The 19,654-nt window shown below is 27.0% G+C and overlaps 1 protein-coding gene across 1 annotated transcript in view; it reads right to left on the minus strand.

The window, feature by feature from the left end:
• Positions 1 to 15,474: 15,474 nt before the first annotated feature.
• The window catches only part of pan (transcription factor pangolin), an 810,214-nt gene continuing 806,034 nt past the window's right edge, over positions 15,475 to 19,654 (minus strand). The window contains exon 14 of the mRNA XM_075359090.1: positions 15,475 to 16,286. Within this exon, the coding sequence (XP_075215205.1) occupies positions 15,737 to 16,286 (550 nt within the window). The 3' untranslated portion in view covers positions 15,475 to 15,736. The remainder of the gene's footprint in view (positions 16,287 to 19,654) is intronic.

Consider the following 19,654-nt stretch of genomic DNA (forward strand, 5'->3'; position numbering starts at 1 on the left):
TGTAGGATGTAGAGGGTATACTGAAATGAAACGACTAGCACTAGATAGGGAATCTTGGAGAGCTGCATCAAACCAGTCAAATGACTGAAGACAAAAAAAAAAAAAAAAAAAAAAAATTTGTACCATTCAGTTCAGGGTTGCTAATGCACTTAAGGATGAAATGGCAGATCATCAGGAAACAGTGAAGTTCATTGGAAGCAATGCAACTGGTAAAAGGAGGCTGAAAACATGGCTCTTTTGCTCTCATTGCCTGAAATTCCTGTATGGTAGGGAATCAGAAGCTCACTGTTGAATTACATGTAGTCAGTCATTTACAAAATGACACACTGAATCTCACAAACAACAGGGTATCTGGAGTATACATACTAACTGCCCGTAAGGTACTCATGGAATCTGAACAAACAAGAACATGTTAAAATTTTGAGTTAACCAAATGGAAGGCCTTATTAATGGCATGCAGTTCTGCAATGAAAATACTGATGATGCTGGGAAGGCCAAACATAAATTCTATTGGCAACTAAAAACCACAACCAACAGAATTAATGTTTCTAGAGCCGTCTGTACCAACTATAATATCAGGTTTCATGCTATTTATAATACCATAAAATTCATTTTCCAAGAAAACCTCATTTGTGTTCTTTTTATTATACTGACAAAGATCAAAGCAGTAATTAAAAAGAGAAGGCTCCCAAGGAGGGTAATAACATGGAACAACAGTAAGGACTGGAAATAATTGTATATTTAGAGCTGAGAAAAAGCATTGAGCTCTGATGCCTAGCAAAGCAGTAAATCTCAGCTGTTCCTGGTATCAATAGGATATGATTAAAAAATACCACATCAAAGGTTGGATGAGTTAGTTGTGCTTTAATGCGAGCCATGTACGAGCATATCATTTACTTCCATCTGTTACAAAGAGATGGCTCACCACTGTCCAGTAGCAGACTTACCATAAGGCTTGAGCAAAAAGTACCCGTAGCAAGATGGATGAATGAATGATGGACTGTATCAAGCATTTTTCGTGTGGTGGCTCATCAACTTAATGAACTGTTTGATATAATTGGTTACATGTTGTTCTGGTAATAAATAAAGGTAAAACTTTATCATTTAAATTTATTTCTGGCAGTCTAAGTTTAGACCATACATTACATTAATAAGTATGGCAGCAGTAAGTTATAAACATGTCTTTTAAAAATAAATTTAGAGAGAATGGTTATTTTTTTGATTTTCATTACTATGAATATTTCACTACCAAGCACACTTAATTTCGCTATCATATTCTTCTCAAATTTGTAACAAACTCTTCAATAATTTTTTTTTTCACCACAGTTGTCTTCCATACTACTGCATATGATTTATTTCATTACTGCTTCTTAGAAAATTTCAGCACTATTCAGAATTATCCTAAACAAAAATGTTCTATTTACCCTGCCTGGCCTTTAACATCAAATTCATTATATTTAAAAATTAGGCATATGTTACAATTCTATCATCTCAATTTATTAAATTTTAGTATTTACAGATGATTCAGTTTTTAGTTTTGCTACAAAATTCCTTTAGCAGCTAAAAAACTTTAGCTAACTAAAGAACTATACTGTGAACCTTGAAATCAATACCAAACCAGTGTCATTTAACTCATTACATAATGAACTTGTATTGTGAATCCCAAGATCATACATCCTTCACTTATGTTTTTTTTTTTTTTTAAATTACATCAAATAATATTATTATAACATCAAACAACTTTTAGAGGGAGAGATCTTCGTCAAATCTGTATCACTTCGTTGATCTGTGATATACATTACATAAGAATATTGCTAAAAGGTATATAAATTTAAAAAAGGAAATACACCATTTAATTATAATCGCTATTTTTTTTTTTTTTAATTTTATATTTTTATACACAAGATAATAAGACAATAATCTCATCATTATACTTCATCGTATCTCACCTTAATTATTAAATAAATCATTCATTCACACATAACAACATCATTGTCTCATATTTAAAATAATTCATTATAATATTTATTATACACACTGTACAAAATAAACAATAAAAAATTGAATTATAATATAATTATGTATAATTATATATTTATATATATAATATATAAAGATAACCTCTTTTTTTATTAATTCATAATTAATTACAGTAGGTAACCTGATAATCATATTGCCTGCAAACTATAATAAGCTGCTTAAGTAATTCATCATCTTTCATTTGTATACAGTTCATAAGGATTACAACCTCTAATTTATTATAAAATATAGATAAATAAATAAAAACATAATTATTACAAATATAAAAAATATCACTTATGGTAGTAGACCTTTATTTTGTTGCTTATAGTTAATTGAAAACAAATTTAATTTTACAAAGATGCACATGATCACAATTTGTTTTTAATTTTTCAAGGATTTTTCTTTGGATAAGATATGATTTTTATTTATACTATGAACAACAAATTTACACCAATGAAACTGTAAAGAAAAACCTGTATAGAGTAAATAATAAAAATTACTATATAATGTACTAAACTAATAGTACTTATTGTACGGTACAGTTTAGATCTGCAATACTTAAAATAAAAATTACATATAAATATTATCCTAAATTTCAAAATAGATCCATATGAAATAAAATAATACCATTTTCCTTTTTTCGTTAAGCATTTTTTAATCTTTTAATTGTACTTCACATTGCATCTTTTATTTATAAGAATTTGCTTAATTGTGATTTTGCCAAATGCCTGTACTGTTTCAAAAACATTAATATCATAACACTTTTAATCCATTCAAGGTAAATGAAGGAAAAAAGTTGATACCTACAAACAATCTCGTTATTTTTTATATTAGTTTTTTATAAAAATATATTTCTATTAAATTAAGAGAATTATTACAAATTCTATGAGTAAAACTTCAATTCTATAAGTAAATTCTTTATAAAACCTCATTAAATTTATGTCTGATAGTTTTTAATGATTTTTTACTTTCCAAGGAATACATCAAGTGCCACAGAAGATGTACAACTATAAAACTTTTAACACTGTGAATGCAATAATTAAAAATTTTTAAGTAAAATAGTGTTTTAAATTATACTAGCCAGTCAGGGCTCTGTCCCCTGGACCCTAGACACATTTGTATCCTCATGTTTGTGAGAATATTAAGTAGTTTTCAGATATTCATTAAAGAAAAAAAGATTCAAAATTTGACTTAATCATATTTCTGTTGCCATGGTGACAGAAATATAACAAAGTAAAGGGATATGCTTCTATACTTATTTATTTTTATAAAAAATTTCAAAAAAATTATGTCTACAATAGTTTTTTTAACAAAATGTAAAATAATAATAAGTATAATAAATGTTAATCTAAACAACATATTGTTTATAGTACACAATACAATTTATTATACAGTTGTTAGTTGAATTTTTTTCCGTTAGATGGTAGTGCTCAACAATGGCTACGTGCAGCCACTCAGCACACCACATGGTCTGCTCTGCGCCAGTATCAGCTAAAATAAAAATACGAGTACATATAACAAACAAACTAACGCACTGTGTTTTTATTGGAAAGAGTTGTAAATGAAATTAACAATAAAAACAACATAAGTTCAATTAAATATTTTAAAATTTAAAGGTCTAACTGAAAATTTTCAACTGAAATAATAAACAATTATTAATGAAATTAATTTATAACTGTGGTATTCTTTGTATTCTATTGAACATTATATAAACAAAAAAAATTGGACATTATTTATAATCTTCAAATCAATTAGTTTACTAATGCACAAAAGTACTTGGATTTATCCAATTCCTTATGGCCCTTCCTTATACCAAACAAAATATAAAGAAAAAGATCATGAAAAGAAGATAAGTAGCTTTACAAACAGTAAAATCATGCATACATGGAATAAATAAAATTGAATCTGCCTTGAATCACCAACAATATAGTCTATATAATAAAAATCACAAACTACAGAAACAAAAATGAAAAAACAATAATCAGATTTTATATTGTACTAACAATATACCAAGCATGAATGAAACCAGATACAGAACCAACAGTGCACTAGTTTAATATTTACTGTGTTTAGTGATGCAAATTCTTATTAATCAGAAAAAAATAGTAAAATAATATTAAAATTAGAACACTAATGTTGATAAAGCAGAAATTTTCAAGACCTCTATTACACTAAATTTTAATTATAAAAATAAGTTTTCAAAAACTTTTACTCAACACATTCACACCAGAACTGTAAAAGAGCTATACTAGTTGGTTTACTAGATTACATAAATGTATACAGTAGGCAGCTTTTACTCTGGGTTTGAATTACAGGTTCAGATATGTTGCTAATTGTAGGTCCTTGAGATTTTGCTGTTAGTCTATGGGACTTTTTATTTTTTTTAAGTTTCATTCAAATTTTAAACCGGAATAATTGTTTATGTCTGCTAAGCATCCAAGGATATGCAGATACTTCAACCCCTACCAAAAGGATAGAAAGGTAAGCCAAAACAAAAACAGTATGAAACTACAAAAATAAAGACTGAAAGAATATCAATTATATTTGCTCACACGGATCAACTAGCTGGTGTTCATTAAAGCCAATCAGTGTGATTTTTAAACATAACTGCTGTTTAGAGGACTATTTTACATTGACAAAATACAATAACGGTTTACAATTGTAAGACTTGCTCATAAAAAACTTGTTTGCAAGTTTTTGCAACTTACTAAAAACAGTTCATGCAAGTGACAGACAGATTTCTACGTTTTATTTAGATTATTCCCATAAGCTACCTTTCTGTTTATCCCAAGTGTGTGTGTATATGCAAGTGAAAACACAAATAAGAATGTAAAATCTTATAAAAGAATATGAAGAAGGTGGCTCATAAATGAAGTAATTGAAGTCTACTGTTTTCAGAGGTTATGAAAAACTGCTGTTTATTTCAGCCTGTCCTTCTTTAAAGATGATCATTTTAAAAATAAGCAAAAATATTACATAAGTTATTAAAAAAATATATATATAATCTGCATAAAAGAAAATGGCAATTTAATACAATGTACGAGAACATATACTTCAATGACATTGATCATTAGACAAAAAAAAAGTAGCATAAAACAAATAAAATTAGAATGTTTTGGTCTTGTAACCAAAATTATACACAGATCAAAAACCATATCAACTACCATAATAATAATGCATTGATCAATTACCACATATTCACAGACCTGCTTTTGAACAGGTAAACAAACATCAGAATTCTTCTCAGAATCAGATTGTACGTAATCACATGATCTTTGTCAATGGAGGTTCTGGTCATGAGAGAGATGTTTCCTCCTCGTATTACAACACCTCATTATTATGATTAATAAAAAATATTTCATTTAGATGAAAAAAAATTAATGAATAAACTGTCAAAGAATATGTAAAATACATTTTTTTTTTTACAGTACATTCTGCAGGCACCTTGGGAAAATATTTTTAGGAATAGTGACAGATCCAAGTTTGTTACTTCACAGAGATCCACTGAAACTATCCCAGTAATTACACAAATAAATAATTACTTGTTTTTTTTAAAACTGTTATAATAGTAAAAAAGCTTATTACGATTTGTTATTTATAACATTACACTTCTACTGCCTCAAATAATAACTATCATTAAAGGTCTTCCACTAGAAGTAATAGTTTTTTATAAATATTGAATTTAAAAATAATTTTTTTATATAATAATGGTATGCAAAACAGTAAACATAATAGTCAAAAATAATCCAAAAAACAGACTCGGCCAAAAATGAACAAAACTAATACAGAAATAAAAACTGTATTAAAATAAAAGATAAATACATATTATGTACGTACGTATAAACAACAAAATTAATATTTATATATACATATACAAGGTTACTCATCTTTATATTTAAATTTTCAAATTTAATAAAATTACTGAAACATTACACAAACTTATTGGCACTTTTATATAAACACATTTGAGGAAATAATTAGATGACTATACATATTCTACAGTAATTACAAAATGTAATAAAAACATATCTATTTAATGACACAATATACTTAAATAAAACATTTAAATAAAAATTGATGTCTATCGACTTACACAGGAGTTAAGAATAAATCCTGTCTTACCCGCGAATCTTCAATACAACATTAAATAAACAAAAGCTTCTTACAACTATCATCATTATCAACAATCATTCTAAATTATATCAATTAAGATCTTTTAATAATAATTACAAAAGTAATAATAAATCACAATTAAACATAACCAAACAGTAATAATAATTACAGCAGCAATAATAATAATAATAATAATATAACCATAGTGCAATCATTTTTACATTAAAATTTAACAAAAAAAAAATCTAACAAAACAATATTGGTAATGTTTAACAAAGGAATTAATTTTTAGGATATTAATTTCTGTTCTTAAAAGTAGAAATCCAGTCAGTTGTTAGTATATCAATAAATTTTTGCAAAAAAAGAATAATTTTAATCAATTACATGTCTAGGGTAATTATTTATGTGTTAAAGAACAAGCCGAATCTTCGGTTAGTGAAGGTGATGAACCTTATATTTTATAATAAATTTTAATATTCTATACATTGTACAAAGAAAATTGATCCTGAGTATGATAACAGGTCACACCAATATATACTTTAAAAATCGATAACATATTAAAAAATCAGTAAATTATTAATTCAGTGGTTTATTTACTTCATTATTTTATTTCCTTCAAGAGATTTATAAACCTCAAAGCTTGCAAGTGAAAATATTAAATTTTGCAGCATATAATACCTGCCATGCATGATTTGAATCTAAGAACTTTTGGATGAAAGTCTGAGATATTAACTTTCCACAGATGTCAGTGATATTGACTTACAGAGGAAGACCAATAGTAAATACATTGGTTACCAACGGTAAGTTAAAAAAAGTAAAAAAAAAAATGTTGGTAGGTTTTTATACAACTAGCAGTCAGTAGCAACAATAAAGATGCCTTAAGTTAAATTTTTTTTTGTTGAAAATTTAAGAATTCATTAGATTCGAATGAATCCTTCAGCAAACTTAAAAAATTATAAAATGATTTCTGCGCATCCTAAATACAAATAATTCAAAATCCTTTGTGTAATTGTAAATTAACAATAAATTATTTATGTTAATTCATAAGTTTTGATTAATCAAAGTCAAAAGACTGAATTAATCAGAAGATATTATTATTGCCATGTTATTATTTCTTATAATTACATCAACTCAAGTTTTTAATAACTTATATAACAATTTTTCATTTTATAACTCAAGTCTAATGTTATTAGAGGTTACAAATTGAGTTTCGTTATTAACCACAGATATTAATAATCTGATATTAATGAATTCTTAACTACTTACTTAATTTATTTTTTTTTTCATAATTTTAGTTTAAAGAATTGACTAAAGTGAATTAAGTAAGAATAGCAAAATACTTTTTATATAAATTAAGAACAGAAATTAATTTTCCAAAGATATAAACAATTTTATAAAAAAATTTATATTAAAACAACATAATAAAAATAATACATCTATTACACACTTCCCTAATGATAAATTGAGTAAATAACAAAAACTATTTACCTTTAATTTAATTAATTGAATTACATTTCTTTTTTGTATTAAAAAAACACAATTAACAATAACGCAAAGAAAATATTATGGACCCACATAACTGGATTAACTTTTATCATTTAGGTAATGTGAAAGGAAAAGTTAGCAATACAAAGTTATTAAATTTTTATTTAAATTCAGGGATTAGTGCTGGCACCACTATCTGTTATATAATTTGTATTAAATATATGTTTGGATTTAAGAAATTTATCTTACCATACAGTTTGTCATACATGTTAAAAAAATATTTTTTAAACAAATTTTTAAAATGCACTACTGAAAGGAAAGTTTAATTTCAATTTGTATTTTTTTGTAGACATATTCTGTATATCCTAACAGTCATTTTGTTTGATCTGGTACATCTCTTAACTGGAACTCTTGTAAATATAATAATCAAAAATAAGTTCACACCTTCCACATTCATCAACTAATATGGAATATATTTTCAGATTAGACATAATGCAAGGTAAGAGAAGTAGTTTCATTTGTCAAACCGAGTGAAACGAATGATGTAAATAAAGGTCATAATTTAAAAAAAAAAAAGTTGAACACTTAAATGTTTAACATATTTCAAGTAACACAGTGTTACCTGTGTGTTGCATAATACAGTTTTAAATTTGTAATGAATCTGAACACACCATTTTCATTTAACACACACCCTTTTTTATTAAAAACTGCAACTATGTCAATGTTCATTCCACTCGATTTGACAAATAAAACTAAATCTCTTACCTTGTATTGTATCTAATTTGAAAAGGAATTCAATATTGGTTGATGAGTGTAAAAGCTGTGCACTCTTTGATTATTATATTTATAAGGATAAACTTTTATAATCCTTGTAAATATAATAATCTGAGAGGTTACTGAGGTTCTTAGGTCAATTACGACACTTTGATAAGATCAGAATATTTTTAAATATGAAATTAATACATAACAATGGAAACTTATAACATGTAAAAGAGGACTGGAACTATTTTTTGATAATACTTAACGTTTTTTTTGGCTTTTTTCATCAGCCATATGAAAATTCTGTCTGGGTCCTACCAAGTGAATTTTTTTCTCTGGGCCTGGCTTCTCTTAAGTTAAGTCTTAAGACAGCTCATACATATGATGATCACAAGCAATGTGTAATCCAACCTGACTCTTGCCTGAGTATGTACAAGCAACAAGAGTTGGTTGTAGGTGCCCAAGAGCTGCTCTTTTGCAGCAAGAAGTTGCTGCAAAAATTAAATAATTGCATACAGCAATGCCAAACTGTTCTCAAACATCAACTTATGCTTGAAAATAAAATTTTGATAGAATCAATTAATTTAATAAAGTGTAGCTAAAATTAAATTAACTACAATTAAATTATAAGAAATTTATTGGTCTTCAAAAAAATTGTAAACAAATGATAAATGAGTAAATTTTGCAGATTTATATCAGTTCATAGGGGAGGGAGACAATAGAAGTCGTTAAATAATGACAAACTTGAAAAGATTCACAAGAAATATTCTACAAAAAGTTTTGTCATTAATTCACAGCATATAACTTGATTTTTTGAGACCAGGTCCTTTTTTGAGAAATAATATAAGTTTTGCAAAGTAATTATGTAGAGCACAAGGAAAAATAAATTATCTTAGAAAGTTTAACCTGGTTATGTTTTCCAGTTCAATTTCATGTAATTTTTTTTTAGTCTGTAATTAGAAATGATTATAACATTATCAATACTGAATTTTTTTAAATAATTAATAAAGGATTTCAAGAAGTTACCCTGCTTCTCATGTTTCATTAACACCCACAGCAATATATGAAGTTAGCAAATATAAAAGGTCAGATAAACCGTTAAATAAAATTAACCATGATATGTATAAAAATGTTTAGTTTTATTAACATAACTAAGAAATTTATGGTTTTAATCAAGTTAATAAATAAGAATAAATGTTATAATTTTGATGATATTTTAACATATTTTCTCACAATTATGGAACTTCAATTCCAACCAACTGGAACAAAGTAAAGAGATATAAATGAAATATTAATTATAACATTATTAATAATGTTATGGCTTATAACAGAAAATACAAAAATTTTATGTTTTAAATTACATCCAGATACGTCAAATATTATGATTTTTACTTGTTTTTTGAATTATAAAAAATACTTCTTTTTTTAAAAATAAACATCATTTGTAAATAAATAATAAAATTTATTTTTAATAATTCAAATCATTCATTTAAAACAATAGGTTTAACGATAATTTGACAAACTAAAGATTTGTCATTTTAAAATGTTAATTTTACAGATTTAAATTTAATAGCGATCACAAGAAGGATTAGTATTAAAATAACATTACAAGTATATAATTTTGACCAAAAAATTAATTTATAATATGATTTGATAAATAACAAAATATTTAGATTAATTATAAATAATGTAAGTACATACTATTTTAAATTACATTTAAAACCATAATTATAATACGTACCTGCCAACTTTTCCTAATTAAAAATAGGATAATTTTCCTAACGAGATAAAAAAACAATCTTTGTTTATGATAACTGTTAATTTTATTTTAATTAAACAACCAGTAAGAATTAATTTCTAATGTTTTACAAGTTTTAAATCTTTTTTAAGTATTGAAATTGCTTTAAATTAAAAACTGATAATAAACATATTCAGTTACAAGAAAATTAAAACAATTATGGATGAATAAAACATTATAAGTCCAAAACAACTTACAGAATATAAACCATAATAAAACAGAATTGTAAATATATGCTAAAACGTCCAATATATACTGGTATATTAATAAAGATAGTTTTTTCTTATTTTACATAATTCACCATAAAAAAATTACTAAATTTTTTAAATTAGTACAAGAAAGGTTGGCAGCTATGATAAAATATATCCTAGATAACACAATATAAATAAAAGTGTCATTTTAATACACTCTGTAGAAGATTTGGCAGGAGGGGCACTCCGACCTGTATCTATTGCGAGGAAGAGGATTACAGTGGAGTATGTATTCTTCCAATGTAGAAGATGGGAGGAGGTCAAATGAATGAAGAGACTCAGCTGGTTAGCCCCAGACACCTTGTGGGATACATGCTTCAGGGTCAGAGGCAGTGGGCTGAAGTTGCATCACTGGCCTCACAGATACTGCAGACTAAAGGCAGGGAAAAAGCACTCTGAGGCGTAGAGTAATATTTTGGAAAGAATAAAGGTGTTACGGAATAGGAATATCCAATCTACCAGGGTTGGAGCTACATCCGGCCTTAAGCGTAATAAGCTTAGTTATTAGATTAAGGTTCTCAGTAATTAGTACATTTTGAATTGTAACTGTTCAAGTTATTATGTTGTTTTTTGTCTTGTTGTATATTTGATGTATTTGTTTGCGACTTCAAAAAATGAAGGAACTTGGGATGAAACATGGTGACGTCTAGGGCCAGATAGGCAGTCTCCTTGCCTAGGACACCTTGACTCGCCCGAACACAAGAGCGGGGATGTTGGGGGTACTTCCGATGATGGCACAGAGAGGACACTGATAGTATGAGAGGGCAAGTTGAGGGGAAGGGCATGCGAAATACATACCTGGAACTTAGTAGGTTAGGACCAGGAAGGGCAGCTCTTTTGGGGAGGGGCATCTCAGCTATCTAGAAGCAGAAGTCGGGCTGTTCCTATGATCCAGGGGAGACCACAATGAGGGCCTCTGGGGTGGCCAAGTTAGGGTGGGCCAATCTGCTGCCACAACACTCTAGAGCGATTGAGGTAATGTTTAAGGCTATAACAATTACTCTGGGAATGACAAGAAAAAAATACACTGTAGAGGAACAACACAATTCACTGAATTTCATGATGCCATTTAAGTTGTGTATGTACTTAATTAAATATACAAAAAATCAAAACCTGATTAGTTTTTATTTTATTTCATGTTATTAATATTCTTAAAAAAAGAAAATTACATTCATAATATTAAATTGAAAATCATAGTAAAAAACATGATATAAATTGCAGATAATTGTCATCCAGTCATTTTAAATTAATGAATTTCAGCAGTTATAATATTAAAAAATGTATACGATAGAATAAAAATCACAACATGTTAAAAACAAATATACAACACTGTTCTAGAATGGAAAAATTACACAATTCATTCTGAACCAAAAAGAAAAAATGGATCATAAATAAAATTCTTCAACACTTTTTAACGGATAATTACAGCAATTTACATATTGTACTACATTTTGTTTGTTTGATCACAAGATAATTAATTCATCCAATTTATTGAATCAATTGCAAATACAAATTAATTTATTGTAAGTACACTAACTTAAAATGAAGTGTATAATTTAAACAAAATTTCATAGAATTAAGAGGTGAAAAATTAGAAGAGTTCACTCAGTTTTTATTATGCAGAAAATTAAGCATGTAATTAATTGCCTTCATAAATAACCTTGATCAAATAACATCAGACAGATAATTAAAAAAAAAAAACTAGCATCAACAATTTTTAACGCTTAGTGTTAAAAACTTAATAATTTAACTTTTATTAAATTAAAACTTTTCATTTAATTCTTGATTCTAATGAAGAGAACTTATTATACTGTGGAAAATAATTTTTAAGTAAATCACTGCAATTAAAATTAAAAAAAAAAATTTCCAAATAAATTTGAAGAAATCTAATCATAATTAGTATTTATTATTTAAAATTAAGTTCTCAATTTACCACAGAAATCAACTAATATTGAAGAAAAAATTTATTTTAAGATTTTAAGTAAGTGCTACAAAATGATAAATATAAATATTATTAAAAATAATCAGTCGATAAAATCTGACTAAAGACAAAATAATAACAATGTTATTACTATTATTCGAATTAAACCTTAAATACATAAATTAAGTAGGTACAAAATGAATTCTGGCACACAGGAACAAGTCTGCCACAAAAAGACAAACAAAACAATTATAATAATATGGCTAAGAAATTATACCTAAATTGTAAAACGTAAAGACTATTTTATGGTACCTGATTATTTTTCTTTGTAAAAAATTTTCAAATGAGAATTTCCATTTGCGCAATTTGTTATTTTTAATCTTCAGATCAGTCCTGAGAGTCTATTTTTATCTTTCCATTTTTTATTTTTATTTTTTTTATTTCAGTTCAGTTTGTGGATTGTTTCATATTTAAATAATAGTAGCGATAAAGAAAAAAATTTTTAAGGATTATTTCAGATGTATTTATTACATTTAACTGAATGATAATGATTCACCATCATTTCCTAACTTCAAACAAATTAAGGAAACACTCAAAAAACACTTTTTTTAACACCAATGTAGAAGAATACAATTGCACTTTCACTCACATTAAAAGTTGATTCATATGCGCAAAAAACGTAATATATATATATATATATATATATGTTTGTTTGCTCTTTGCTGATATTTCTTTTTAATTTATTAAATATTAACTATAATTATTGTTAAAATACAGTTAAGTCTTTTAAATCACATGATTTATGCCACATTTGGAATTTGCACTGTTTTCTAAACAACCAAGATGGATAGTGAATAATTTTGCAAAAGTGAGATAATACACTTATACAAATATGTATAAATATTTTTAAGTCTTTATTTAATTAATTACACCTCAAAAAATTATCTACATAAGATTAATGACTATTTCACGAAAGTGAAAAAGAATATTGTGACTATTTCACGGTATATTTAATATTTTAACAGATAAAATATTTTGTTTTTTAGATATTAAGTAAAAATATGACAAAAAATTCATAACAAAAATATACTTGCCAACTTTTCAAAAATTGAGATTATGATTTTGTTTTGTTACCCAAAAAATATCAAATTCCATATTTACATGACTAAACTAAATAAATAATACAAACAAAAAAAAAAAAAAATTAATCTGTAACATAATCAAAATTACACAAAATAATCCAAAAATATAAACTGTCACTCAATCTCAAGATCATTTATATAAAGAAGCTACTCAATTTTACAGCACAAAAATGTAAAAAAACATTTGAATTTGTTGCTGTATAAAATTATCATACTTCATTCAATTCTTTAATTTGAACAATATCCAATTTTTCTTAAAATTATTTTTTTATACTTCAGCAATTTTTAACTCATTAAATGTATCCTCTAATTAAATCCAATAAAAATTGTAAAAAATTGTTTATTTAAGATAAAATTTTATTTTTTAGGACATTTTAATTTAATTAAAAAATTGTTTTACTGTATTCTACCAAAAATTGTTAAGTATGGTATTCCTTAACCTACTTCTGCCCGGTTTGGAACTTGGAATTAAATCAAAGACAGATGACATAAGTTCCATGTAAATTTGAAGATTCCCTCCTACTAAAAGTCTTTATGTTTTGGCAAAATTTATATAATATTTTGTAAACTTTATTATGATAGTCGGATGTTTTTTATCTCACAGAATAAAGTAATCATAATTGCATTTTTTAGACATTAACTCCATCCATTTAACTCAATCAAAAAACACACATTGTTATATTTATTTAATTCATTCTTTTACATCAATCTTGAAGTAATCAAAACTATCATTCAACTGATGCATGTATTATTAGTCATCATTTAAATTAAACAATCATCTTTTCAAACTATTAAGTTTCAAAGTATTGCTTCCATTGAATTGTTAAATGTTTTTGTATTTTCACTATTGTGATGGATTTATAATATATAATATCAATATTTTTTTTTTTTTTTAATGTTTGTGTATAACTGTATTTTATTATTGTTTTTTTTTAAAATAATTTAATTAAGCATCAAATCATACAAAACAAATTTATTAGAAACACAAACACAATGCAGGAAAGCTTTATGATAAAATTCAAACATCAAATTCAAATTTTAAATTAAAAAAAAGAAGCCTTTTATTATCCTATTTTTTATACTTTACAAATTATACTTATTCATTTTTTTTAAAGCAGCAATAAATTACAATATTTTGGCTTGACTGAATTTTTATATTTTGATTTTGTTCAACAAAACACTTAAAATAAGTGTTAAGAATCATGAGCTGTGTATGTTTGTATCTTTTTGTATGACACTACTATCATTTAATAATCAATCATCTTTTAAAAACAAAAATACATTTTAAAACATCTTTTTGCTACTACAAAAATGTTTTCCCTGAATATAACCGTAAAAAAGAAATTAGAACACCTTCAAACATTTTATTCTAATAACGTAATAAAAATTTTACATGTGTGTATATATATATATATATATATATTTATTTTTTATATTACAAATTAATTGTGCAATTTCTTGACAACTAAGAAGAAAACTTTTTTTTACTTTGATAATCAAAATAAAAATTTATAAAAACTATTTAATTCTTGGTTCATTTAAATAATTTGCGTAATATTAAACTTTTCTGTGAGTGAATGCTGCTTGAAAACAGTAAAATTTTTTCTTAAGACTTATTAATTCAATTCGTGTTAAAAACTTTTAAGAGAAAAGAAAAAATATATATACACACAGAATATGTATATTTATATAAGTTAGCAATGGCATAATTATTTTATTAAATATTTATTAAAATTGTATATACACATATGTTTTACACTGAGCATTAAAATTTATATAAAATTACACAAAAACTAACATGACTGAAGAAAATTCATAAAATTTATTGAGAATTTAATTTGAAAATAAATTTACCTAAACAATCCATCTTGGTTTCAGAGCAGCTATAACAAAATACATGTAGAGTCAATATTAATATCCGGAATAAAATAGATAATAAATTTAATCAAGATTTAACAATACTATTAGATTTAAATATAAATTATTACATATTTATACATATGTAGTAAAAGTACAAACTTAAAAAGAATTTATTTTAGGATTATCAACTGATATATAATACTAGAGGTAATAATGAAATGTATGCATGTATTATCTATTTTACTCCAGATATTCTGTTACCACTAAATAACATTCATCACCTATATAAGAGAAATTCAAGCGGTAGGCAGTAGCGTATCATAAAGTATCTAGATATAAGTTCACTGAATTTGCCGCCACCACGCTACCGCTCCTTCCCCGTATGCTACGGGACACTAATAACAGGTCTTGAAGTCGATTCTTTACCCGAACTTGTAGCTGAGCTTGAACCCGGGCTTGAACTGGAATTTTTTATACACTTCCCTGTCAACTGGTTAACACTTAAAGGATTGTTTATGTCATGAGGATTGGTCCCGACAGGGTTCCGATGAGGCTGCACTACAGCGAGGTGGTGATTGATGAGCAATGGGAGGCATGGTGGAGGTGGGGGAGGTTTATTAGAGTTAGTGCTATTGCATTCAGCAAAGTCCAATGCATGAGGTGTGAGGGGTGATTGGAGACTCATACACGGTGATGCCAGGCTAACACTTGGACTCGCCAGACTAGCGCTCGGACTCGGCAGGATCATCGAAGGACTAGTCAGGCTAGATAACCCACTCAATCCTCCTGGACTAGACATCGAGTGATGAAATGACTCACTATCATCTTCCGGCGGTGTCTGTGCCTCACCCACGCTCCCACAGCTGCCTAAGTTGTCTTCTGATTGGTTTCCATCCTCACCACATTCCATATATCTGATACATTTTTTCTTGCGCCTAAAAAAGAAACCAGAAACCAATTAATTGGGGAAACAATAAAAAGCTTACATTAAGAAATCAAATTAAATCAACTGAAAATCAAAACTGAAATAAACACAACAAAGAGAAATTAATTAAAAAACATACTTATCGCTAATAAAATAAACAACAAAATACTAACAATAGAAAAATTCACAAATTTTTTATCTTTAAACAAGTGTCACTTCAATCACTGATTCACATTTTGTAGTTCTTTTCATCAGTATAATTAAATCCTTTCAACAGTAAATTCATTCAACAGGACTAACTCTTGAATCGATTACAATTACACAATGAAAATTTAGAAAGTAAAACATAAAAGCTAGAAAATGATTTTAGAAGTATTTTATTTTGGAATTAAAATATTTTTAGAAGAAATATTCTTTAATCTTTATGTTCTTTGTAATTTATTAACAAGTTATAGTTTTTTGGTATGAGAACTGGGCTCTGCATGGATAGTCAAAGTTTCCCAATTGAAGACCTGCAACATCTTGTGTGTGACGAGCAGTGTGTAGATAAGTATTATCATGAACCAGATAGGCTGTTTGAATCAGTTTTAATCAATTGTTTTTTTAGCGTCTCATAGTAAATAACAGCACTTGAGACTTTTCAAGGCAGAAAATGAACTTGAAGTCTCTTTCCAACACAGAAGATGGTTGTAAAGATTTATTTTATTTTGAAGTTTTTCTACAAAATTGTCATACAAGGCATAGCTGCTAATTGTAAAAGAATAATTCTGGCTAGAACTTAGTGTCAATGACAGCCTTATATCTTCTCTTTCTAAATACCCTATTTACTATACTGCATGAATGGAGATGTCTATAACAATGAAATTAACACAAATACATACAAAGATTCCTTTTTTAAAGCCTTTAAAGAGTGCAAAAATGTTAACATGATAGATTACAGAATAATTTATTGTTTTTACTTTTTCTTATTTTTAGGTTAAGATGATTATAAAATATTAATCAATAAAATTAATTACTACATTTTTCATATATCATATCCTGTAACAGTGGACTGACAAATTCATGAAAATTGATTAAAAACCTATTTTTCAGTTTTATACATGACTCTTGCTGATAAAGTAAGCCGTATGTGAACAAAATAGAATAATGTGCACAGAGTGAGTAACAAAACTAGATAGGTTAGTCACTTTTGTTTTATTTGGAAAAAATCAAATCAAGGGTTTTTTGAAATCCATAGGAAGCATGTAAGAAGAAAAATATATTTCTAAATAGAACAAAAACATTAAACATACCTACCACATTTGCTTCCTATTTCAAAATATAACAGAAAAAAATGGGAGATACAAAAGCAAGTTAGATTAACTATAAATCAAAACATTAACAATAATTTTTCTTGCAGTGTTCTTAGTAAGCTTCAGGTTATATCTCGTATTCAATTAATCACACATCTCAGGAATGGTCGAACTGAGAATGTACAAGACTACACTTCATTTACACTCATACATATCATCCTCTGAAGAATTATCTAAACGGTAGTTACCGGAGGCTAAACAGGAAAAGAAAGGTTATATCTCGTAACCCAGCGGTTTGGTCTAGTGGTAAGCACTAGACCTAACCACTAGAGCACTAGTGGTCCAGCAGTAGTTGGTCTAGTGGTCGAGAGTTCCAGCGTTCAAGTCCTAGTAAAGCCAGCTATTTTTACACAGACTTGAATACTAGATTGTGGATACCGGTGTTATTTGGTGGTTGGGTTTCAATTAATCACACATCTCAGGATCGGTCGAACTGAGACTGTACAAGATTAGACTTCATTTACACTCATACACACCATCCTCATTCATCCTCTGAAGTATTATCTGAATGGTAATTACCGGAGGCTAAACAGGAAAAAGAAAGTCTTATTGCTTTCTTAAGGTTGTATCTTGTAACCCACCGGGTCAGTCTAGTAGTGAACTCATACGTCATCACAAATCAGATGATTTCGTTGTCACAAATCAGATGATTTCAAAGTCACAAATCAGATGATGTCAAAGTCACAAATCAGATGATTTCAAAGTCAAGAGTTCTAAGGTTCAAATCCTAACAAAAGTGATTATTTTTATACAGATTTGAGTACTAGATATCATGGATGCCGGTGTTCTTTGGAGGTTGGATTTCAATTAACCACACATCTCAGGAACGGTCAACCTGGGACTGTACAAGACTATACTTCATTTACATTCAGACATATCATCCTCATTCATCCTCTGAAGTAATATTTTATGGTGGTTCTGGAGGCTAAACAGAAACAAAGAAGAAGAAGGTTGTATCTCATGGATACAACCTGAATCCTGATGGATTCTTTGGTGGTTGGGTTTCAATTAACCACACATCTAAGGAATGGTCGAACTGAGACTGTATGAGACTACACTTCATTTCCTGAACAGCTAAACAGAAAAGTGGACAGTGGAGCTAAACAGAAAAAAGAGAGAGAAAGGTTGTAGATATCTAATAGTATAAAATATCTCTTCATATCAAACAAATCCTAACAAGTCAGCATATAATCTTACAACTAATCCTCACTAATTTTAACAGAATACAATATTTTACAACGTAACTATTTTTTTCCAGTCAACAATATGCTGACATAGTAAGATACCATTATTATCAGGCAATACCATCTCATAAAATTAAAATCAAACAAGACTGATTGGCAATGTCTAATGATAATTTAAATACTAATATGTTATACTAACTAGACCAATAATTTAACAAATGAAAGATATCAATACAGTGAATAAATTTAAAAGTTATTAAAATTAGAATATCTGATAACAAGAATATGTAACAAAGTAAACACAGAACAATAAAATTTCAAATGATAAAACTTTACTCAAAATCTAATAATCCAATGGTAACTTTCATTTTAAAAAAATACAGATTACAATAAATTTAATTCTTTTAAATAGACAAAAGGTTTTTAAAATGACTTCCAAATAATAAACAAAAACTGAATAGACACTTTTTAGCTTTTAAATAACAATTCAGTTTGTAATGCAAAGTAGAGTTAACAATTATTTAAATTATGTGAACTATCTTATCAGTTTGATTGAATAAGATAAAATAAATAAATAACCAAACATACAGTACACAGAACAGTTAGAGAATCTTTACAATAAAAAAAGATAACGTCCGTTAAAAATTACAATACATCCAATTTAAAAGTTAACCAAAAGTAACTATTACATAAAACCAGAGAAATTACAATCCAAAAGATAATAATACTGAAATTTATTATAAAATTGCACTTGCTCAGTTTTTAGCAGTTTAAATTAACATTACAGAACACTCAAATATTTAACTAGATACCAAAAGATATTCTACCTGAAATATTTAATC

This window comes from Lycorma delicatula, chromosome 3 (genome assembly GCF_047948215.1).
Source record: "Lycorma delicatula isolate Av1 chromosome 3, ASM4794821v1, whole genome shotgun sequence".
NCBI classification, from domain to species: domain Eukaryota; kingdom Metazoa; phylum Arthropoda; class Insecta; order Hemiptera; family Fulgoridae; genus Lycorma; species Lycorma delicatula.